Genomic DNA, 25,150 nt, shown 5'->3' with positions numbered 1-25,150 from the left:
TTTATGAATATCTGTCTTTTGTCTTGCAGTGCGGGCGACAAGCAGTGTGACTGCTTTGTACGGAGAGACCATCGTTATACCGTGCAACCAAGGAGCTTCTGCACCCGATGATCTGATGTTCATTAAGTGGAAATATGTAAGTAGTTTGGCGTGGTGCACTGGGTTTTGGGGCTTGGTGGTGGTGGTGGTGGTGGTATGCCTGAGGGGATTTTGGTGCATTTAAAAATAAAACCCTTTATTTTTGATATAATAACAGGCCATATTTCAAACAAGTCTTTTAACAAACGGAACACAAAGCCACCTTAGATAACACTGTTACCGAGTAACCACAGTAGGTTGCGTGGTGGCAGGATAAGTGGCAAGTGCATTTAAAAACGTGTGGGATGAATGGTTGTGGAAACACTGCCACAATTATATCTGTAAAGAGTTTGCACATTTTCCACAGCCGACACACAGACGTTTTACCAAAGGAGAGGAGTATACGAACATAGTGGTGTTATTCTTTTGTCATTGCGAACGTTTTAATGTTTTTATTTGATAGGAAGACGAAGACTTAAGACTTTTAGTCTGCAGGTTTTGTATTTTTAAACCCGTGGGTTGAGAAACGAGGAACTGAAATGCAAAGGTTCACAGCAAGAAGGAAAAAAATGTTGTCCGCTTGTGAAGAATCTAAGTCATTTTCACTGTGCGGTGTTTTTTTAATCTTTTAAATCAACCGTGCATTTTAAAACAAAATGCTAGCCTAAACGCTAAACATGCGTGACCAAAACCAGCATGAAACTATGAGTGCGTTTCCATGCACAGTAAAAAACTGAATATTATCAGGGTTTTGTAGTTATCTGGTTATTCAAGTGCTCATGTAAACGGAATAAAATTGGTTTATTGCCGTTATCGGTTTTTGAAAAACCTGTGTAACACACCTAGGTTTCTGTCAATAATCTGATCTAATCTGATTCTTAGAGACATGTATCTTAAACGGTTTATTGCCAGTAATTTTTTTGTGTGTGCATTTAAACGCACTCAAAGTATTAACTTATCAGGAGGAGGAGTAAAAAAAAAAACTTTATTTGGAAGTAAAACCAGAGTTTCACCTTCAGCTGGACACTTTAAATTACTTTCTACCACGACCATGACCATGCAGCTGCGTCCAGAACATCGTGAACTGGGAGCTTTTAGAAAACGTACAGTTAAGAGGTCATGACAGTGAAAAGTCCAAATGTGCTCGTCTTTTCAACAACCCAATTTGAACACGGTATATTTTATTATTCAGGGTTCAGCGTTTTCTGATGGCTTCTCAAAAATTCAATAACGGACTCGCTACTGAATCCGACTCCAGCGCAATGTCACTATTTGCTCAACACAGCAGTACTTCTCTACTCAATATACACAACTTCTACTGCCACTAAAGTATGCACAAAATAATAACAGTATATACAGAGCAAAAATAAATAATACACAGATCTTGGAGAAAGAAGAGCAGATCTGTCATCAAAAGCACAGCCACTCACTGCCACGCATATCAAAATTTGCACATGAATAACGCATCACTATCACCATCTTAGGGGGGGGGGAGAAAAAAACAACACACTATGTGGCCTCCATATCAAGTCCATCTTTAAAGAACTGAACCAAGACAAGAGCCAACACATTTGCCCTTTTTTTCCCTCTCTGCAGGTAAATTAAAGTTTTCAATCTCTGTCCGATGCGCTGTGCAGCAGAGACACGGGGATGCATTAAAGTGACGCCCAATTGAACTGTTTCTCATGGAATGGCCCTCGTAGATGAGCTGCTCGTTAGGGCGATAACGTCTTTAACGCACAGCTCTGTTTTATGGCTGCGGGTTCCACTCAGGAATGTGTGCTCACACACTGTGGGAAATAGACATGTGCAATTACAGGCACGTTTTCAGGCGTTATGAGAGTAGTTTTTTTCTTATGTGGAAAGTTTTGTAGGTCATCGCGACTTAAAAAAAAGAAGAAAAAGGCTGCTTTTGAAACGGTCAGTGTTAATAGTGAGTCTCGACGCAGTCAGCAAAGATATCCATCAGAACAACAACAACAACAAGATTGGTGTCGGTTCTCTTAAAAACTAAAAAGGCTTTTGGCAAATCCTGCCATTCAGAAATGTAATTTATGGCATCAGCACAATATCAAACACAAGACCCAGCTTCTTATTTACTGTTTCGCTTTGTCATATTTCAAAGATAATATCTTTGTGTTGCCAAGCTGAATGGTCTGGCTTTTCCTAGACGAAATACAACATAGTAAAAGTAATATATTAATTAAAAGAAGAAGAATACTTGTAATATATTTGTAAAAATAAAGAGAAAAGCTACTTCTTAAGATATTCAGGAGTTCTCATTGTTAGTCGACTGGTGTTCAAAGCTGTCACATTGTGGTCTGAAGCTGTTCTTCAGAACTCAGAGGATGCGCTGTCTGTTTTTGATCAAAAATGTAAAAATGATATGCAGACTCCCGAGGTGCAGAGGTGTTTTTTTAATTATTCATTAATTTCCCTCCAGCAGCCGCGCGCTTAAGACCGACGCTTGCTATTCTGTAGTCTGAGCGGGAATGTAATGTATATCACTTTGCAGATGCACCTGCAGCAGCATCATTGCCATAATCAGCCGACTGTGTAGACGTGACCTTAGAGTGGGGAGGAGGGAGGAAGAAGGAGGGAGACGTATGAAACTATGAGACAATTTCCTGTCAAGCTCTCGTTCTTTTTTATCAGTGCTGTTGCTGAAAAATTACAGGGAGATGCCTCGTCTTGAATTGTGCATCAATGTGTCCCCAGTGTGATTGACAGGCTCCAGAAGATAATTAATATTTTAGCATGCTTGAGGATTTTTCCTACTCCGTTCAAAAACCCGAAATTAATTCAAGTTAATACAGCGAGAATGTGATGAACATCTGTTTAGAGAAATAAGAAGTGGGTGATGCATGCATTTGCAGAATCGCTAAACATTTATTTCCCTCCCTGCGTGTTCTCCTGCTGCAGGAGAAAGCTGACGGCACTGCCGGCGATCTGTTGGTCAAACAGGCCCGGAACGACCAGCCCACAGTTCAGGCCACAGACGATTACGCCGGGCGGATCAGCATCGACGACAAGTACAGCCTGCTCATCACCAAGGCCTCTCTCAAAGACCAGAAGACCTTCACCTGCATGGTAGTGTCAGAGAGCAACCTCATGGAATACCGCAGTACTGTTGCCGTCCACAGTAAGATTGTCTTTCTTGCTCATTGCCATTTAAAACATGAGATGTCTGGGTTTTTGCTGGTAAAAAAAAGCAATTAACTTATGTACCCAAAAAAAGTTCAGAATGACGACCAACCAATTTTGACCACACTGCTTCCGGCACTTGTCACAAAAATGTAGTTTTGAAACTATCATATTTTCATCCTCCAGCAAATAGTGATGGAAATTTCAAGCAAAAAAAAGTATATATATTGAATATTTGACAGGGTTATTCGTTGTCAAATATTCTAAACTGCAACTCCTGCTATGAGAGGGGCAGTGAATGAGATGCATTCAAAGACCCTGGTAAATTGCATCCCTTCTGCGGGATCTACAGTTTGTTGGATTTGGAGGTGCAGCTCTGGAATGCATTCAGTGACCCACGTAAATGTATTCTTTTGTGTCGTCCAAGTGTAAAGCGTTTGCTGTGGCTGCCACCGTGTGATAATAGATGCATTGTTGTTTTGTTGATTCGTGTTAGAGAGGGACTATTTTTCCACCATATTATAAATATTATTATGATACAGAGTTCGACAGATAAATACAGCATGTGCCAAAGTACCAAATAATCCATAACGGAAGCAAAAAAACACCCAAAAACCATTCCATAAAAAGATATATATATATGAATCAGGCTTTTGTGAAAGGATTTACACACACATACATACAGTGTATTGGCTCTGGCAGCTATTGTGGGGTTAATTATTTAATCCTCTTGTGAATGCTGTCAAGTCCAAATCTATTTTGATGTCAAAAAGTCACAGAAAATTATTAACACTGACTAATCAGCCAAATTCAATGACATTTTTCCACATTATTTAAAAAACTATAAGGTTCACATTGGCATGCAGATGCCAATCTACCCAGTTTACTGTTTAATAACTTTAATACACAGTAATCCCCTGTGTTTTTCTGTTCTTTAATAAACACGATTCTAAATCAGAAATCTCACTCCCCAAAAACTGGCCATGTATCAGTTGCTAATGGGTATTGCAAAGCCATGCGTGAAATGGGACATGAAGAGAATAGCTCAATAGGCCTCAGAGAAAGTAATGTAGTTAACAGAGGAGCAGGTTGGAATGATGTCCTCCAGTGTGAATATTAACAGCCCAACAAGTTTGCCACCAAGAGTTTAGAATGGAATGGGCTTTATTATCTATTTGTGTGTCTGTTGTCACTTTGCCCCTCAGGTCTGTGGATGTGTTTAAAATATGGTAGCGTTGGTAAAAAAAAAAAAATTCCTCCATCTTTTGTGATTCTTATCGCTGCATCTCTCCCCTCTCTCGTGTTTGCAGAGAAACCGTCGTCAGTGAGGATTATGGACACAGCTGAAGTGCTGCAGCGAGACAAGGCAACGACGGTAAGATTCACTGCAGCCTTTACGTTGTCGTGTGCCCTACGAGTGGACTGAAACACAAACATGATCTGTGTGTGTGTGTGTGTGTGTGTGTGTGTGTGTGTGTGTGTGTGTGTGTGTGTGTGTGGGCTTTAGTCATTTTTTCCTTAAACAGAAAGGAAGCTCTGTAGTGCTATGCATTGAATATAAATATTTATCCTCTCTGGGAACTGCTTTTTGTCCGTTTGATTGATCTTGTAAATTTCTGTTGTAGCTACAACACCAGAAAATAATGTATAATTTAAACTCCAGTCGCCTGTGGCTTTTGAGGACAACGAGAGTGGACGATGGAAAAAGGAATAATTAGTCACAAAAAAAGAGTTTTACGCAAGATTTCACAACCACCTTGTGTTCAACTGCCACTCGATGTTGGCCGAGTAGAAATCGATTAGCAAACTTTTCAGAGATGCATAATTAGTGGGAGGATGTTTGAGGCCTCGCCATGTTGAAAAAAGGGATAACATATAGTGCAATGTATAGGGGCTGTAATGGTATTGATTCTTTATTATTGCACACATTTGTAAAGCCATTGATACTGCTGCCATAAAGTTAATATAAGTTTCCCGGATGTTGCACTGTCACTGCTTCTTTTGTGTGGTGGAAATGACTGTTGATACACACTTAAGCCCCCAGCTCACCTCGGCACGGTTTAAGACTCTAAGTCTGACACTGAAATACAGCGGCAGGGTTTGTGATGCGGTTTAAATACACCAGACTGCTTTGTTAAATATAGAGATTTTAGACATTTCTCTGGTAATTGTTGGAGATTAAGCCACGTTTTTAGGATCGCTAAGTCTTTTTTAACTGATCTACAGTTCGGCATTATTTGGCTCGATTCTTGCGTCGGACGTCTCTTCCTGAGATGGCACTCTGACCAATCAGAGGCCGGCAGTCTGGCATAGGGTTGACTCAGCTCGCTTGGAAGCGGGTCCTAAAAAGAGTATCTTGTACCAGGTATTATGCTTGTGGAAACGCGTGCCGTGCCGTGCCGTGCCTTCTAGGCTCACTCGTGCCTAAAATGTACCAGGTTCCAGGTACTATCGCTAGTAGAAACGCAAAAATAACCGTGCCGTGCCAAGCTAGTGGAAACTCGCCAACAGATGACAGAAGTAAGAGTCAAAACTGAGCGCAATTAAATCATTATTTAAGGAATCAGAGCAACCGCTGCTTCTCTTTTCATTTCATTGTTATATTTTTATATATACACATGGGCTGACAAAAACAATTACATTGCAAATTACAAATGCAAACTCACTGCTGCTTACATTTACAGCATCGGTCTTGGGTTCGGACCCATGTACACGCACACGCACACACACTCCATCAGTGCTTCTGCTGTTAATTTTCCACTGGGGCCCCATGATTATGATTCAGCTTCGGTGAACGATGGCTGCGGTGATAGATGACTGAGCTCGGCATGAAAATGTGTCTTATGGTCGCCATAAAAAAAAATGCTTTCAACCGAAAATATCTCCACGAAGAAACCACAACATATTTCCAGACTGTGACAGCGTGTGTTTGCTTCAAATCTGAGCGTGCATTCATAGTTAAACACCTGACTCCTGCAAGAACGTCTCTACGTCTGTTTTAATTCTCTTAACACACACACACACACACCAGCTCACATTCACTCTAGTATCTGTTGAATTTTTTTGGGGGGGAAAAGATGTGGGCAGCAGATTCACAGCGGCCATCCGTCTCCTCGCTCTAGCAGGCAATGCACATTCCTTCCACCACATGCAGCATACACACATTTATTATGGATCAAATGAGCTGTGCTGCCTCTATTGATATTCCAAGCTAAAAAAATCCAGGTGCTATTGAACAGCTTTGGGCATTTTGTATTGTGAGGAGACAGACATGCAGACAGGCAGAGACGAGGGGAGTACGAGCAAGAAAGAAAGAAAAGAAAAAAAGGTTGCGTTGGATTCTAGAGAGGGATTCTAGTTTTGATAACCTGCACAGAAAAAAAGGATGGTGGAGGGCACGGATGCTTGATACTCAAGTAGAATTCCAAATTAAAGTAGAAAGGTGGAAGATGCAGAAAAAGAAGAGCAGAGGCAACGGTTTCCATCTGCTCGCACAATTCAAATTTTAATAGAAAAAACGAAATGAGCTGAAGCGGAGCATTAATGTCAGGTACTTATGAAACAAGAAACCAAAGGCTGATATGAATCAGCTCCAGATTTGCTTGTGTGCAAAACAAAAGCCTATTTACCCTGACCCTAACCCCACTTTTAAATAGCTGTGAATGACTGAAGTGACGTCGGCAACAGCTTTTTATCGTCTTGATATGAGCCTGGAATAAGATCATTCTCTTGGACTTTCGGATCAAATCAGAACAACAACAAAAGACCCAGTTCGATGACGTCCAGGAGCATCACGGGGTCATAAGCTCTGATTAAGCGACTGATCCTCTCCGCCTTATCACCCCCTGAAGTCTCTTTGTTTTCCAAAGCTTTTATCTGTCGCAGGTGTCACTAACACATGTGCCTGTTTCAAAGAGAAAGCACTCAAGCGTTACTGTTCAATCTTTTATCAACAGGGCTTTTTTTTGGAAATATTTGCAGAATCGGTGGCAAGTGGAATTGTAAAGTAGTTTTCCTGCCATTTTTACGTCATATTTATCGGAGCGCTGAGGCCACGCCTTTTGATATAGAGAAAATCCTTTAACAACCTTTCATCATTAACTTTGTCTAGAACATATGTACGGAGTTTGACGCGACTAGGTCAAACGTGCTCGGATGAGTTCGTCGAAATGCGTAGACGAGCCATTTTAGTTTTTCCAAAATGGCCGACTTCTGGGTGGATGGAGCTAATGGAACTACATTAGACATTTGTTTGGAAACATGAGAGCAACAAGTGAACCGAGTTTGGTTGAAATCGGAACAACTATGTGCGACTTAGACAATCCAAAATGTTGTATTTATCACAATTTTGGCCACTTTCTTTTGTGTCAAAAATTACCAAAACAAATACTTTAAGGTGCATTATGTAATAAATCTAAAGCAACTGGCCATAAAATCCTCCTAATATGTCACAGAGACTCAGGAATAATGTTCATATAACAAAATGAACTCACAAACAACAACAGTACAGACAAAATATTTGCATTAAAAAAATATTTTGCAGACTGCAAATCATGTTTATGTTTTGAAATCATGTTTTGGCATGTGGCGCCACCTACTGCCGTCTACCAATCATTGCAGTCAGTAGAGTCTCGGCTGCAGAGCAACCACGGGTTGCCAGATACGTCAAAAAATGAAACCTAATAGACCTCTGTATTTTGAATTTGATTGTAGTAATCGTTTTTGGCCACATTCTTACATGTGGCACCTTTAAGAAACTTTGGAGTAAGCCTTACACAATCACTAAATTTCATCCTGATTCCATGACTTTTGTCTGATCATGACCCGACTTCTGGGGGCGCTACAAATATCGCATTTTTTCTCCGTGCCAGATTTATAGAGTTTTTTTTTGCATGTTAACCTCCTCAAAAATGAGCGCAACGGCAGGAGAAAAATAATAATCTCAACAGGAACAATAGGTTCCTCACACTTCGTGCCAGGAGCTGTTGGACCTGGCACATTCGCGCTCGGGCCCTAATTATGCATCATATGCTGCATTCAGGTTTAACCAGACCGTGACCCAAGTGAGCTGGGGGGGTTTTTGTATTCATGAAGAGTTGGGATTAAATTATCCTGTGGGCTGTTTATCACCCAGAGGCCTGACATTCCCGTGTCCTGTTGTGAGATATGGGTTCCACACAGTCACATTCTGTGATTCTGATGCCACTGTATATCACTATTGCACTTCTTGAAACGTGTCATTTTTGTGTGTGTGTGTGTGGGTGTGTGTGTAGCAGCACAGGTTATGAAAGCACATGCTTTGGCAGAGCAGGAATGTTCTTGTGACTCTCTCCCTATCTAGTTCACACACCGCATATCTGCTCTGCTGACCTTCAGTCCTGAAGATACAGTAACCAAACAGGGATACAGTGTGTGCCGGAGACACACACAAAAAAGTTATTCATTCCTGAATGAGAAAGTTGTTTGTCTTTGCTGGTAAATGTCCAACATTCTCCCGTTAATGTTGGAACGCAGGAATCGCGTTATACAACAAAAGAACGCTCCATTGATGTTAGTTTTTGCAGTGCAGCAGCAGCTGGTCGAGGTTTTTGTGCTGGAGTTGCTTCCACAATTAATTTTGTGCGTGTTTACTTTGCCCCTCCCCCACTGAAACGACATGCTGATGTTATATTGATGTAGTGAAAATGATTGCATTATTAATTCAGGTTAAGTGCATGAATTCATATCGTTCATCTAATAAATAACAAACAGGATCATGTCGTCCTGCATCTTTATCCCATTCTAAAAAAAAAAACCTTTTCCCCTTTTCTCTGTCTCTCAGGTGGGAACATGTGTTGCGACAGATGCCAACCCGGCCGCTAAAGTCACGTGGAAAAAGAACAGCCAGCCCCTGGTGGCTGATGGAAAAGGTAACGCTGTTTGCTGACGCACCTAGAAACTATCCGGCAGTCACACCGTGTCGTACAGGAAAAAAAAAAATCCTCTGGAGAGGAGCCAGTGTTTGTGTGCTGTGCAAGGGGAAAGTGAAAATTAAATCTGTATTTGTGCTTTTATTTACCCGAGGCAGGCAATAGAAAATAAAACTGCATTATTCACCGTTGTTGAGTTGTCGTGAAGGGATGTAGTAATATGATGCTGCATCGTAGTGTATCACCTAAGTGTCAGGCCTGCTACAGCATCTGCCCTGAAAGACCTGATCACATGATTCTCCTGTAACCACTTGTGATCAGATTTATGCATAGATTCTTTAAAAAGCTGTGTATGTCTGCAAGTAACCAGGCCAGCTAACTTCACCCAGACACTAACCATGTATAGAATCAGTTATCATGGCTAATAATTGTAAATCTGTGGCTCGTAAGCTCAGAAAGCTGAAACCTGGAAGGATTTAAATGCTGCAGGTAGATGTAGACGTGTGGGTCTCACTGCAGTGCTTCTGCTACAGAGAGGAGGAGCAGAGCAGCAGCAGCAGGCAGAAGACAGCATGATTTTGTTTATCATGTTTGCTTTGATTACCCAGATCTATAGAAAATAGACAAAGTTATTACAGAAGCATCCAGCGAGGGAAGAAGAAAGCCACTCCAATTCAGACGCCTGCTGCTCTATATATAGGAGGCTGTGTTGAATCCTGATCAGGAGACTTGTTTGTGGTTTGTGACCCACCTGGTTTTTTTCAGCTGAACAATTGTTTGTGCACATACTGTGGAAGCTGTCTATTTGTTTTTGTCTGTGTGTGTGTGTTGTTAACCCGTCTCCTTCCCTCTCTGCAGCTGTTGTGATCACCCCCAGCACGAGGCTGGATCCAGCCACAGGCCTCTCCACCACCTCCTCCACGCTCCAGTACGTCGCCACCAAGGACGACGTCGGCGCCGTGTTCTCCTGCATGTCTGAGCACGAGCTGGCCACCGAGCACGACGATCTGGAGCCTCTGCCCATTCATTGTGAGTCAAATGGTTTGAGGTCGCTTACTTTTTTCTGAAATTTGCATATCCATTTGAACTCGGGGGAGTTCAAAGTTAGAGTTCAAAATATACAGGCTAGAAGTGCATCAGACCATCTTAAATAACTATTGGTCCAGAGGTTCTTTCTGAGTGCAGCTTAGTTTTTTTTTTATTATTATTTAGTATTTTGGGTTCTACACTGTAGATGACAAAGTGAAATACTAAATTTCAGACTCACCCATTAGCTTAAAGGTGCATTATGGAATAAATCTAAAGCAACTGGCCATAAAATCCTCCTAATAAGTCACAGAGACTCAGGAATAATGTTCATATAACAAACTGAACTCACCAACAACAACAGTACAGACAAAATATTTGCATTAAAAAAATATTCTGCAGATTGCAAATCATGTTTATGTTTTGAAATCATGTTTTGGCATATGGCGCCACCTACTGCCGTCTACCAATCATTGCAGTCAGTAGAGTCTCAGCTGCCGAGCAACCACGGGTTGCCAGTTACGTCAGAAAATGAAACATAAAAGACCTCAGTATTTAGAATTAGAATGTAGTAACTGTTTTTGGCCACATTCTTACATATGGCACCTTTAAACCTGCCCCCACATTCGAGGACCACTGGCCCAATTTCGGTCCCAATCTGGCCCTTTGGACAATCGTGGGTGGCTGATTTTAGCCTAATTTAAACAGATTATCTGGCTAGATTATCTTACACTGTGTCAGGTTAATTATTAGGTTGATTATAACGCTTAATATATTTAGAATAGAATAGAATTTCCTCCCTGAAATCGTTTGAATAAAGTGGAGACGCAATGTGTGGTCCTGCGTCTTGACTGGATTCTATAGTGTGTGAATAGATTTAAAAATTCTGAGTGTGTGCAGGCAGGCTTTAGCTGTTATTGTAACCCGAGTGGAACAAGAGCAGAGCATCACAGGTGAGCAGTGCAACAAGTGATCAACCTGATGAGGTGAATAAAACAGAAGGTAGAGCATGGTCATGTAAGATTTTCTCGCCATAGTCGGTTTCCATCATTTCACTGCACACACACGGGTAGCAATTAATTAACGTGACATGTTGTTATTGCAGCTGACATTACTGTACATGGCAGCCAAAACAAACATAGTTGTTCCATAATTCCATGGGGAAATGTTACAGAGATAACCCTCCCTTCACTTTTCCAGCAATTGGGGAAAGAAACTTGAGGATGTGCTGCACACGCTGCACTTCATCCTGACAACTTGTACACGGCCTCGTTCCCTAATGAAGCGTCACGACTCCAATGTTACCTTTCACGTAAACTGTGGCCTGTCGTGTTCACACAGTGATAATGATTCCGAGTCTGCTGATAGGGTGTGTGAAAGTTTGTCCCTGGCACATGTGCCACTGCTGATATATACACGTATACGCAGCATATAGGTGATAAAGGAGCAATATGGAAATGGAAAATTCAGCACCAAATTGCATTTTTTGGTCTCACAACGTGATATATTTACTTTTTACGCAATTTCTATTAATATATGCACAGTAGGGTAGGAGTTGGGTATTAATATTTATATATTCTAAACCTAAATTTTTCACCACTGACTGTTTGCCCGTCCTTACAGAGGACAAATGCTTCCTCATGCGAATGGTTTTATGCAAACAGATACTGTTCATCTTGTGTGGATTCACAAGACCAAAAAATACGAAAGAGCCACATAGGACGAACACGCATGGATATCATGAAAAGATGATCCGATCTGAAGAGTCCTTTATACAAACACAACATGGAAATTAGATCTACAAAATGTCTCGTAAATATTCCTCTCAGGTGTCTTTGCATGATCAGCTTGTTGACGTACATGTGTACAGTAGCTCTGTTTGCACATCCTTCACCTGACTCTTTAACCTTTGATGATGTAATGGATACTGTGTGTGTGTGTGTGTGTGTGTGTGTGTGTGTGTGTGTGTGTGTGTGTGTGTGTGTGTGTGTGTGTGTGTGTGTGTGTGTGTGTGTGTGTGTGTGTGTGTGTGTGTGTGTAAACACTAGCGCTGGCTGGGCTTGTGAGGGTTTTTATGGATCTCAGTGTTTTTGCCTGAGGGAGCAAGTTCAAAGAGTCTGTGAACCGGGTGGGATGGGTCAGACATGAACCTGCCGTGGCTGATTGGCCTGGGCGGAGGTGCAGCCGATCGATGGAGGGGTCAATTTTGCACTCACTGATCTTGTCATTTCAGCAAATGACGGCCTGCAGCCTCAGAGCGTCTGAATAACAAATTCTATGCTTAAAATCGAAAGAATTTCACATTTGACACTCAAGGTCAACACAGAAAATAAACCTAAATGTGGAAGAGAAAAAGAAGGGGAAGTCGGGCACTCCAGTCTTACAGATAATACACAGTACGTTTCCATATGTTACATTAAAAGTGTGTCCTTGAATACATGGAATCCCTGCAACCTCTGTGAAAAGCCACAGCACAGCACACAGCTGTTCACTGTCTGTACCTTCATTAAATCACCTGGAAAACACACACAGGCTGCTCTCTACTGTGCCATGCAGACCTTGGCTCTCATTCAGAAGAGTATACATACAAAGAAATATGCCCTTTTACACCTGAAGGCGATGATTCCTTTATAAATCACAGTCCACTTGAACACATACATGCGTCAGATATATCCTGCTCTCGGCACACTGACATTCAAATCAGAAATGGATTATGCAAAGCACCTCATGAATGGAGATACATATACATGGAGCTGCTGATCAATCATTTTTCATGGTGAATCGTGGCCAAGAAGTGCAGCTGGTCTGACTCTAAAGTGGATCATTATCCTGACCAAAGTAATTGCAATTTACCGCAATATCGCAACCACAAATATGTATGTATTTAAGTGGAGAAACAAGCATACTAAATCAGCTAATTATAAATCATGAGACCCTGGAATGACTGGGAAGATGCAGCTTCTCTAGTGGCAATTCAAAATGAATCATTAGGACTGTATGTTAGTACTGTAAATTCACCACAGTATTGTGCTGTGACACAGCAGCACTTCACTCTGAGGTGCAGGTGATGCATGCACAATAGTCGGATGATTCTTTTTTTGAAATAATTAATCATTCAGTTCTGCAGCTCTGTAATGATTTTTTACGATGATGTTATATATTCTCAAATTGACGGGTGCTTATTGGACAGTTTTGCCTCACAAGCACAAATGACATATGGTAGTTTTACTGTTTATGATACAGTAGATCTATATCCTGCCTTAAACTCAGCACCTCACCATCTGCACCACTAATCTCCAAAATGCGCATAGGCGTGGGAAAGAGAGTCAAAGTTTGTTTGTTCATACTTTTGCAAAGAGGTTATTTTGTCGTGAGGAAACGGCAGCAACCACCTGGTTACCATATCTCACCACAGATTATTATTTTGTAGCCTTCTTTCCAGCAAAAGTAGTATTTTACTTTTTAATGAGAGATCCAGTTTATATCTGAGTCTGTGTTTTCTCCTCTGTCATCACTTCATCTGTGCATAAACTGAAAATATGAAGATATTTCACACAAAAGCAGCAATAAATAAATATATTAATATTTAGATAGATAGATAGATAGATAGATAGATAGATAGATAGATAGATAGATAGATAGATAGATAGATAGATAGATAGATAGATAGATAGATAGATAGATAGATAGATAGATAGAGCGATATATATAGAACGAAAGAGAGATAGAGTGATATATAATGATAGAACAACAGAGTGATATAACGATAGATAGATCGATACATATGTATAACGATAGAGCAATATATAGAGTGATATATATCGATAAAGTGATAGATATATTTATAGAAAGAGAGATATGCATATAACAATAGAACGGTAAAGCAATAGATAGAGTGATATATATAACGATAGAGTGATATATATAAATAATGAAAGAGTGATATATATAACAGTAGAGTGACAGATAGAGCGATATATAACGATAGATAGAGCGATACATAACGATAGAGTGATAGATAGAGCGATATATATATAACGACAGCGAAATATGTATAACGATAGATAGAGCACTATATATAATGATAGAGCGACACAGAGCGATATATAATGATAGATAGAGCGATATATATACAACAGTAGAGTGATAGATGGGGCGATATACATGACGATAGATAGGGCGATATATATAATGATAGATAGAGCAATATATATATTACGATAGAGCGATATATATAACGACAGCGAAATCTGTATAACGATAGATCGAGCACTATATATATAACGATAGAGCGATATATAACGGTCAATAGAGCGATATATATACAACGATAGAGTGATAGATAGAGCGATATAAATAACGATAGATAGGGCGATATATATAATGATAGAGCGATATATATATATATATATATAACGATAGCGAAATATGTATAACGATAGATAGAGCACTATATATAACGATACAGCAATAGACAGAGCGATATATAGAGTAATATATTAACGGTCAATAGAGCGATATATAGAACGATAGATAGATAGAACGATAGATAGATAGAACGATAGATAGATAGATAGATAGATAGATAGATAGATAGATAGATAGATAGATAGATAGATAGATAGATAGATAGATAGATAGATAGATAGATAGATAGATAGATAGATAGATAGATAGATAATGTATACTGTGTACCACACATTCCACACATTTGCATAGGAAATAATAAAAAATGACCATGTCACAGTCAGTCAATAGTCATCTGTCCCAGATGCCTGAAAGCCTGTCATAACAATACACAATGCAGCTTGACAGATGGAGCGCCGCTAACTCAATGAGCATATTCACACTGCATATACTCCTTGATGTAGTGTTTCTGTGCATCAACGTTCGTGCAGCTCTTCCCAAACCTCGCCAACAGCAACTGCAGCACAGGACTCTTTGTTAAAGTCATTCCATGATTGTCCCATTCAGCATTTTTGTGTTTTGCTCTGGACCCTCAGGTCATAGCACAGGGCAGATGATTGATGGGTGAGAGAACACACGAAGGCCGTAACATGAGTGTAATGAGCAGATAATGTGGCGTTTTGTAACTCTTCATTAATGTATGATGATGAGCTGTAGTTAAGTCTTTATTTGGTCGTCATTTGGAAAACAAATACATAAGATGTAGGCATTTGCAGTAAGTATATAAATATGTACTTAATGTGTAGCAGTGAGATTGACAGCTTTTGTTTCCGATACTGATCTCACAAATCCGAGTACTGATACCGATATTAGTCCGATTTGTTATTTCAAAGACATACTGTGTAACAAATATTGTTCTCCCAAACACACATTTTCAGTCCGTGCATAGTGAAGCATGTGATATGCTGTATGGACACCGCCTGCCATCCCTAACGGTGCCAGCGAAATACCAAATTTCGTTCCGCAACCGAAACGATACGCCTGTTTTTATTACCGTTACACCTCACACCAGTTAGCTATGAGTGCACCACCAAACATACATATATAGTTTTATTACAATAGAGTGGACATGGCGTAAAGTCCTCCATACTTTGTGCATTCTGTGTGTGCAGTGTTGGGTAAGAGTCCACCCACACAGACCTCAGCAGACTGGCCAAAGTCAAAACTATGCCTTAAATAACTAACTTAATTTAACAGCCTTTTCCCTGGCAGTTGGAATTTATATTTACAGTTTCACAAAATGCTCAGCGGCAGAAGACACCTTCCTTTTCTATTATTTATGGGGCTACAAAGTTGCCAACATCCCATAATTTGCATGTCCTTGGGAAAGACAATGAAGACAAACTAGATCACTCACTGTCAACATGCACCCGTAGCGAGCAGCAGCTGAATGTCTGGATGGTACAAATGTAAAAAAACGCGTCCAGGCAGACGTCCCGATAAATTATTCATCACTGACTACAATGTGAATCAAGATAAGAATTAGGCTCCTCCAGCTTCTTTCTGATTAATGTCATTAAAGGCTGTGCCGAAATGAACGACGTGAATGGGAACGCGCTCAATGGCCGACTGATTGCCGAACAATGGCAGCTCTTGTAACTCACACGTGGAAACCTTGATAAGTAGTTTAAATGATGCAAACTGCTCTGATTAGAACAAACTCCAGCGGTAATTTCACGGCGAGCGAAAGGCAGTCAAGACCAACGCGTCTGCTCGTGTGGCTGTGAGATATTTAATCAAGCTGCCGTTTCAAACGTTCTTGTTTTTAACCTTTGCCATTTTAAAATGTGTGTGTAAAAAGGATAATGGTTCTATTATCTCCCCAAAAATCAAGTTGCTCCTCATGAGCAGACACCAGTGTCTCTCAAATAAGCGGAAACTGCAATAGATCCAGTTCAGACGAGTTCAGCGCTTCATTGCCCCACCAGGGGTCATTCGGTTTGCAGCAGAACACAGATATAATAAAAAAAAAGAAACAATGACAATATAGTTAGTATAATGTATATTACAACAATAACACAATACACGTCAATAAGATATAAAAAAGGGTTGTTTTTGTCACTAAATGAGTCTCTGTAAATGTGAATATCTTTAGTTTGAGGACATTATCCTGACATACGGATTAAACATGAATTTACAGCATAATGGTGGATAATAATTTAGCTCATTTTTAGTTGCATGATCTTGTGGAGAAGTAAAGTTTATCACGTGGATGGGTTAGGGGTTACCAAAGTGGTCCCATGCTGTAGGGCTTGAAGCTGTAGCTGATGCCACAGAGTAACTTTCTGTGGGAGGTAGTTTATTCATTTTATTTCACATTTTAATTTGAAGGTAATCCCTCTGCGATGCATACTTTCATTTTCAAGGGTTTGAGCTTTGGAAACCGCGCACACGGCGACAATGAGCAGTTCATTATTGAACTCTGGAAGGGCAGAAACTTTTTATTCCAGTGTAATCACGTCTGTACGTATTTGCAGTTGCTGGATCGTTGAATTGATCCATTGTGTGGATAGAAGGAGAAAGTATCTTGAGAACCTTTGATACTCATGCTACTCTTTATTCCCTACTCCCTTTTTCCCCCCATCAGACCCATCGGAGAAAGTGAGCCTCCAAATTATGTCCAAGAAGCCCATCGTGGAAGGAGACAACGTGACACTGAAGTGCCACGCGGACGGAAACCCTCCACCCATGTCCTTCTTCTTCCACATCAAGGTGAGTCATTCCTCAAAGAGCAGAGATCGAACGGCTTCAAACGGAAAGTTTCTCACTCTATTGTTTCACCCCCCCCCCCCCCCACACACACACATTATTACTATTATTTTTAGCTTTTATTTGTCCCCGTTGGGATTTTGATCTCTCTTTTTTTTATTTTTACGAGCGAGTCCTGAGCAAAACACAACAAATAATACATAAATTGCAAGAATCATGGAATATATCAGAAAGAAAAGCTTTGATGACTCACTGTGTGAATGATTTCATAGCCTTAGAATAAGCCCTTTGTGTGCACTTTCGCCAAGAGCCTCACATTGTGCTATATATAGCACATATCTCTTGTTTTCAGATTTCCATTCATTAATTAAGGGGCGCATTAAGGCATTTATTTTTCAATGGAGCCATGTTATGGAGTGGGAATAATGCATTTCATTATTTATTTATCTTTTTATCTTTTTACAGCATAGGCTACTCGCTCAGTGGAAACACTAAATGTGTTCATTAATTGCGAGTCATATTCCATAATTTCATATCAATGTGAAATATATAAAGTTCTCAATATGAGGTGTAAGTGTAGATGGAGCAGAATGGCAATAAGTGAATGCCAGGTCCACAGTCCAGATTGTGGACTGACATGAAGGAGAAGAAAAAACCTAATTTGCTCTGGGGTTTTTTTTTCCAAAAGCCTTTTGAATCTGATTTGAGGAGAACATATATCATTTCCAATAATTGAGTGGACCTCTTTTAGGGAACGTCTCCTGTCGTCCTGCTTCCTCCTCATTTCCTGATATGATATTACAATGACAGACACTAATAGCACCCTCTCACTTGTCCACGCTCCCCCCCCTCCCTTCCTGTCCTCTTTCTCACTCTCTCCATCAGGGCCAGAAAATGCTGGTGAAAAATTCGGACACCTACACTTTGGCATCCATCAGTAGAGAGGCTGCAGGTGAATACAAATGCTCCCTGTCTGACAACGAGAAACTGGAAGCCTCCCAGAGCATCGCTGTTGGCTGTGAGTACACCGTGACACATGTGTGGACTGCACCACAAACGCTGCAGAAGCCTCACACACTGTTGTCCTCACTTTGTCTTTCTTCCCTCCGCCTGGAGCCGGTCAAACAGCCGCTCCTCTACCCCGGGCCCCGTGTTCCATCCACCTTGATTGAAATTTCTTTCTTCTCGCAAGGCATTTTCATTCAGTGCAAATGAAGTCCTAGAGAGGAGTCATGTCAACTCTCCAAACTCTGAGAGCGCAGCCTGACAGGGAGTCATGGCAGCCAGAGAGGAGGACTAATTAGAAATATTCTGACATCGACAGAGAGCAAAAATGACAAGGTTTTTTGGGCGGGAAAGAATCCCAGGCAAAAGCTAAGTTGTTTTCCCTCCTTCCATTCACCCAGCACTCCCTCAAGCAATTACTTCTTGCTTCCCAGGTGAATGTTTCTGAGTCCTCAGTTCAAATGGGTGCTATGATTGTCATAAAAAACAAGCCTGACACTTTTTCTCCCTCCTCTATGTCCTGCATTGCAGTTTCATTGCATTTCACACAGCTTAAGAAAGAGAATGGTGTTGTTGTTTTTTTTTGTTTTTTTTTCACCTACCAACTTTTAAATTGAGTTTGTGACTGAGGGAAGAAAAACAATAGGTCTCTAAATTGGAAATTGTTAAGATATTTTTGTGACTGTGTGTTTGTTTGTGTCTCGAGGGAACTCGTCGTCACAGAGTAGGAAAGTAGCTTGAGCTCTGGCTCGCTGGCCGGCACTGACTTAAATATTCTCTGACAACTATAGCTAAACATTAACCCTCTCTATTTATAATGGGGTTTTTCTATTTTACACCACAGCTACCTGCAAAACCTGTGCCATATACGTATAAAGTGACATAGTAGCTGTATATTACTGCAGTGCATTATGTTTTCCAGACTTATTCTACTGAAAAGAAAAATGATATGAAAAAAGACTTTTATCACAGAAACAAAACAACCAAAACACAACGTTGTGTATTCGCCTGTCGATTGCCGCTTAGAGTCTGTCCAAGATCAGTTTGGAACACCAATAAAACGGCTCCAACAAGATGTGAGCACACAGTGGAACAGCGCCTATTAAATGCTGGAAAGTTTCTTTGCACAAAAGTGAAACTTAGTCATAAAGATCCTTATTTAGATGTGGGGATAAAACAGCGCAGAGAGAAATGATCCAGGCTGCGTTGGATACGGAGAAGTGGTTTCGCCCAACAATTTTCACTTCGGTGCATCCCTAATTTAGATGTATGAACAACTGGTGCACTATATTATCAGCACAAAATCGATATCGGCAGATTTTCAGGCCACTTTGTGTTCGAAATAGAGAGCAGCGACATTTACGGAGGCAGAGTTCGACGTATACTCAAGACTCTGCAAGTTGCCTGACTCAGTCAGACGACAGACATCGCTCGATTAAACTGTGCATGTAAATGTACCGACTGTGACGGGAAAACAACACCATTAACATTTATATACAGTAGGTCCACTGTAAGTTCACTCCTCTGTTTACAGCACAGAGGGACTGCATTATTCCATATCCAAAACAATGGAAAAAATAACTCTTGTTATAAGTACACAGCACTGACTGTGTACTTACTGGCGCCTCTGCTCCTGTTGTTTCTTTATTTTTTATTTTTTTTTACGACTGACCAAACAGGAACCTTGAGAGACATGAAAGTCGTCTTGCGCCTCCTTTACCTTTGAACCTGTTCTTCACAATAATAGTCGTGCAGCTTTTGTCATAATTTGTGGCGACATATCCTATAAAAAAAAGAAGACATTTACTGGGTTGTGCTGTATATGTGATGCACACAACACAGCATGTTTGCTAACCTATATTTCTCTGCACTGAATGGACGCTCACACTTCCAAATCCAGCTCAGCACAAAGGCTAATCTCACCTGAATACACCGACCTGCAAACCACCAACAGCAGCCACTTTGACAGACTTTTTTTATTAATCTACTTACTCTAATTATTTGGCATGAACTCGCAACGCATTACAACTGAAACAGTGCCACCAATTTATCGCGTGGATCCTAAATTTTGTGTCAGAGAAATTCATTCAGATTTCACAAAGGCCTTTTTGTGCCGTTTGTCATTTTCCACGTGCATGGAATGAAAGTAAGTCATCATTTGGATTGCTTTGATTTCATTTTGTGGTCTTGGAATGACTCTGCAAAAAAAAGTAGCGCATTGTTTGTGAGAAGGACACAGTAAATAATGTCGATTAAAAATGTGATGCAAGTCGCATACGGAGGACAGAAAAGGCCTTGACCTGGAACATACTCGGTGTCGTCAGAGGATCCGAGATGTACTTCAGTGCAAGTCCACACCAGGTCAACACTAAAACACCTTAATGTTACTTGAAGTCAATGAAGAGAGACTTATTTGGGAATAATGTGCTCTTTTTAGTGGCTTTGGTAAGAAGTCTGTAGTTCTTACAGTGGAAAAATAGTTTTTTAAGAGAAAAAGACAGTATTTAAACAGTGTCCATGTGTTTATTTAGGGTGTGGTCATTTTCAAAGGTTTTTTTTCCAGCCTAAATGTGAGGTGTCAACAAAAAAAAGCATATCCAGATAGAGTGAAAAAGAGGTTGTCATGACCAAGAATAGCTGTGAATTGCAGGTATACTTTTGTAATAAGAATGTGTTAAAAACACCGCCACAGTGTATGAAATGTTCCTGCAGCACAGTTGAACTCAACACTTGGTTCTAATAGAACTAAAAGTGAAGATTTTCCAGCATCGGGGGGTAACGAGCAGATCATTCATCACGTTAAGGAGAGCTGTCTCTGTGGTTTGGCCTAAGCCCAACTGAAATGTCACACGCAGCTTGTTCCTGTTTTTTTTAAAAGCCAGTCAATTGTTTTGCGAGAACTTGGAGCTCAAAAACTCTTGGGAGAGAAACGACGCACTTTAAATTATTCAGGACGTCAACGACTATGTTTACTCCATCCGTGCTAATTTGGTGTTAATTATGTGGAGAATGCATGGACATACGACCTCTTTCAGACATTTCACAGGCATACAATAAGGACTCTGCACAGCAGGAGGAACATTCATTCTAATCCTAGGGATTTTGTTAATAAAGGTTAAAGAGTCTTCACATTGAAAGGGAAGGAGTCCGTGATGGCATTTGGAGAAGCCTTGCCGGCACAATGAATCAGTAATAAAAGGAACGAATGCCAGAACCTTCATGTTAGTATTATGTATAGGCTCCATATTATAGTCTGCATTTGGCCACCACATCACACCTTGGGTCTTTTATAACACACCCGGGGAAAGGATCTTTTTATCAGCCTGATTCATCCTGACAGACTTCTGCAGATTAGAGAGTGCTGGGTCTGACCCCTTTGGTTGGTGGTAATAAATGTTCCATCTCCATAAGGAGAAGAATTCCTCAGTGGAGCCGAGGGAGTGGAGATTGAACTGGAAGGAAGAATTACTGGGGTGGGATATATAAACTAGCCAGTGACTGGAGAAGACCAGTGACAAACCCCAAAATGTCTCATCTCGTTACAAAAAGAACTTTCTGGATTTGGCCTCGACTGCTCCCTTTCCTCACGTGGAACAACGCGTTTGTAGAGCTCAAGGTTGCGTTGAGGTTATAGATGTTGAAGGTCGTGCAATTAACAGCAATTTTGTGCCACATATTAGGAGATACACTCGTGTTCAAAAGTTTGGGGTCACCTATACAATGTTTTTGTGTTTTCCATCAAAAGAGTTAATTGCACAAGGGTCTTCAAGGGTTTTCTAATCATCCAATAGCCTTCTAACACGATTAGCAAATGCAATGTACCATTAGAACACTGGAAATGGGCCTCTATACACCTATGTACATATTCCATTAAAAACCAGACGTTTGCAGCAACAATGTATAGAGTGTATTTCTGATTCATTTAATGTTATATTCATTGAAACAAAGTGCTTTTCCTTCAAAAATAAGGACATTTCTAAGTGACCCCAAGCTTTTGAACGTTAGTGTAAATGTACAGACATGAGATTTGTTGATAAGAAAGAGAAAAGGTCCATAACGTCACCAGCTATTGCAGCAATATACCATACAGTATGTAAAGTCTATACCTAACGGTGAATGATCTACCGAGCAAGTTCACAGGAGGAGTTATCTTCAAGCCGAGAGCCTTTTTGTCCTTCTGAACAGTTGAGCCGTGCTATTAGAAGAATAAAAAATTGTATTCATATTTTCAGATGTCACAGGGTTGGCTTGTTTGCAGACGTGTTTTCAAAAGGAACTCATTTATATGTATTCAGAAAGTTGCCACAAAAGCTGAGCCCTGAGCGAAAAGAAATGACAATAATGTCTGAAAGTGGACCTTGTGACATTAGCACTGAACGAGTCCCCTTCACGTTTATGGCACCTTTGCAGTTCCAATAAGAAGCGGCAGTATAAATGGGACGCCGCGCGGCGTTCGACGAGTAGCGGAACAATCGTCTCTGTGCCTGAAGGTGAAGTGGGTCTTCCATCTCATTTTCACATAAACATAACGCGGTCACGGTCACTCTCAGCTCACTGAAACATGTTTTTGTCAGGTAAGGGCGATAATTGGTTTCAATGGGAACTGAAGGAACCAAAACCACAAACATGAGCCGCTGTGATTTTGATGACATGACAACATTTTAGGGCTGTAATCACAATATTGTGGTATATTGTGATATTTTGCATCAAGTTTAATCGCACCGTCAGAATCTTAACCGGTCCCTACACGGGATAAAATCATGCGATACCAAGAGGATGGAAGTCAACTCGACTTCACTGTGACATGATATTGTACAATTGTAAGAGTCTGGACTGCCACTTTAAAGCTTCCAGCACCATGTTACGGTTGCATAACCAGACATCGTCGGACATTGTCCTGCAGCAAGGCTCTACACTCTTAAATAAGGGTTCCAAAAGTGTTCTTCTACAAGGGCTGGGGTTTCATTCCCAAAGAAAGGGTTTTTCAAGGGTTCTTGGTAACACTAATGGTTCCAGTAAGAACCATTTGATCCAGAGAACCCTTTAAAACCCTGTTCCTGAATAAAGGGTTTTAAAAAGGGTTATTGGTGGAACTCTCCAAAAGGACCTTTATAAAAAAGGTTCTACCTGGAGCCAAAAAGGGTTCTCATATGAGGACAAGCAGAAGAACCTTATATGGTTCTACTTAGCACTTTTATTTCTAAGAGTGTACAGAGTGATAATCACGCTGGTGTCCACTCATATCGGCTGTACTTCATCATCTATTTTCCTCAAAATGGGACAAAAAGCCACAAAGCAGATGTCACATGCCCATTAAAGGAGACCTGAAAAACCAATTCGGACCATAACCCTATCATGGAAATTGTAAATGAGGGTTATTTTCCCAGCCGTGTTTTCGCCCCCTCATGGCTAATAAGTATATTGCTACTTCCAGGTTTGATTCAGCAAAGGAAACTGGAAACGTCCTGTAACTAAAATGAGTTCTGTCTTGTTTTCCTCAGACCTGGACCTGACTCTGCGTCCCACTGGGAAGGTCGTGAAGAGAGTCGGGGAGAACTTGCCCGTGACGATGGAGAAGAGCACCTCGGGGGATGCTAAGGTGTCATGGACAAAGGTAATAATAACGGCGGCTGGGTTATCGATTGCAACGATCCGTCCCTCCGAGTGGATGCGTTCGGTTGCGTTTGCAACTTGGAACGGCTGAGATTGACTCGCTCGGTTAATATGAGGTCTGAACCTGAACAGCGTGTTTCCAGAGCCTCGCCACGTCTTCTCTTCAGCCGGTAATAAAAGCTGACGGCGAAAAATCCACTGCTGTGAATAGTGGTCAGACGCTGATTATTTGTTTTTCCCCCGTCAAGCCCTCAGGAGCTCAGCTGATAGCGAGAAACCATTTATTCACACACTGTGAGTCTGGCAGAGGGCTCAACCCTGTACTACATTCAGTTTGCCACATTTATGGACGAGATGGTGGATTACAAGTGTTCCTGGAGGGCAACGCAAAAGTTTCACCAAACAAAGATGTAGAAAAATCCGCGACATATTAAGTAGATATATAAAGCATTTGTAGATTCTTCTCAGGTATGGAACGCTGCCGCAGCAATAGAATAACACACTTGTGCAGATAAGAGTCTGTGTGTTTATTGTAATTCGGACATTTATACATAGTGTTTGTTATGACAGAACCTGAAGAAGTGGGCTCATAAAAGGAGAGGGGACGAGATTAGAGTGACATCTATGAAATGTCCTTGGTGTGGGGCAGCTGTGAGAGCATCTGGATATGTGGAAGTTAAGTGATAGTGTGGGTTTAAATGGAAATGTGTGTGTTGCTGACATTTGTGAGTCTTTGTGTGTGTGTGTGTTTCAGAATGGAAAGCCCGTGAAGGAGCCAGTGTTCGGCAAGCTGACCTACGCCGACGCGGGAGTCTACCTCTGTGAGGTCTCCATGACGGGCATCACACGACGCCAGAGCTTTGAACTGGTCGTTGAGGGTAAGAAAGTGTCACAATAATAATAATAAAATCAGAATTAGACCAAGTGTGCCAAAACAGCTGTCCCAGAAAGATCACTTTTTATTTACTTGTCCAAAGCACAGATTCTATTTCCTCCTCTGTCTTCGATCATTTAGCGCACGCAGACAAATTCTCCTTCTGTTTTCTACATCTGTTAATTATGATCGTTCCTCACTATCGCAATAGAGTCTGTGCGCGACTCGAAAAAGCTTAATTGTTTCATTAAATAACAATCTTCTCAAAGATCGTCGCTCAACCTTTACGGAACCTCTAAGAATTAGCCGAGAACAACAACAACAA

The 25,150-nt window shown here is 40.8% G+C and overlaps 1 protein-coding gene across 1 annotated transcript in view; it reads left to right on the top strand.

Annotated features, from left to right (window-relative positions):
* The window catches only part of alcama (activated leukocyte cell adhesion molecule a), an 86,103-nt gene that overhangs the window by 47,916 nt on the left and 13,037 nt on the right, over nucleotides 1-25,150 (top strand). Inside the window, exons 2-10 of the mRNA XM_083910462.1 lie at nucleotides 30-136; nucleotides 3,001-3,220; nucleotides 4,533-4,597; nucleotides 9,044-9,131; nucleotides 9,990-10,160; nucleotides 17,212-17,336; nucleotides 18,219-18,351; nucleotides 23,840-23,952; nucleotides 24,706-24,829. Coding sequence (XP_083766588.1) covers nucleotides 30-136; nucleotides 3,001-3,220; nucleotides 4,533-4,597; nucleotides 9,044-9,131; nucleotides 9,990-10,160; nucleotides 17,212-17,336; nucleotides 18,219-18,351; nucleotides 23,840-23,952; nucleotides 24,706-24,829 — 1,146 coding nt within the window. The remainder of the gene's footprint in view (nucleotides 1-29; nucleotides 137-3,000; nucleotides 3,221-4,532; nucleotides 4,598-9,043; nucleotides 9,132-9,989; nucleotides 10,161-17,211; nucleotides 17,337-18,218; nucleotides 18,352-23,839; nucleotides 23,953-24,705; nucleotides 24,830-25,150) is intronic.

This window comes from Microchirus variegatus (assembly GCF_963457635.1).
Source record: "Microchirus variegatus genome assembly, chromosome: 2".
NCBI lineage: Eukaryota > Metazoa > Chordata > Actinopteri > Pleuronectiformes > Soleidae > Microchirus > Microchirus variegatus.
This window is presented reverse-complemented; position numbering and strand designations above follow the sequence as displayed.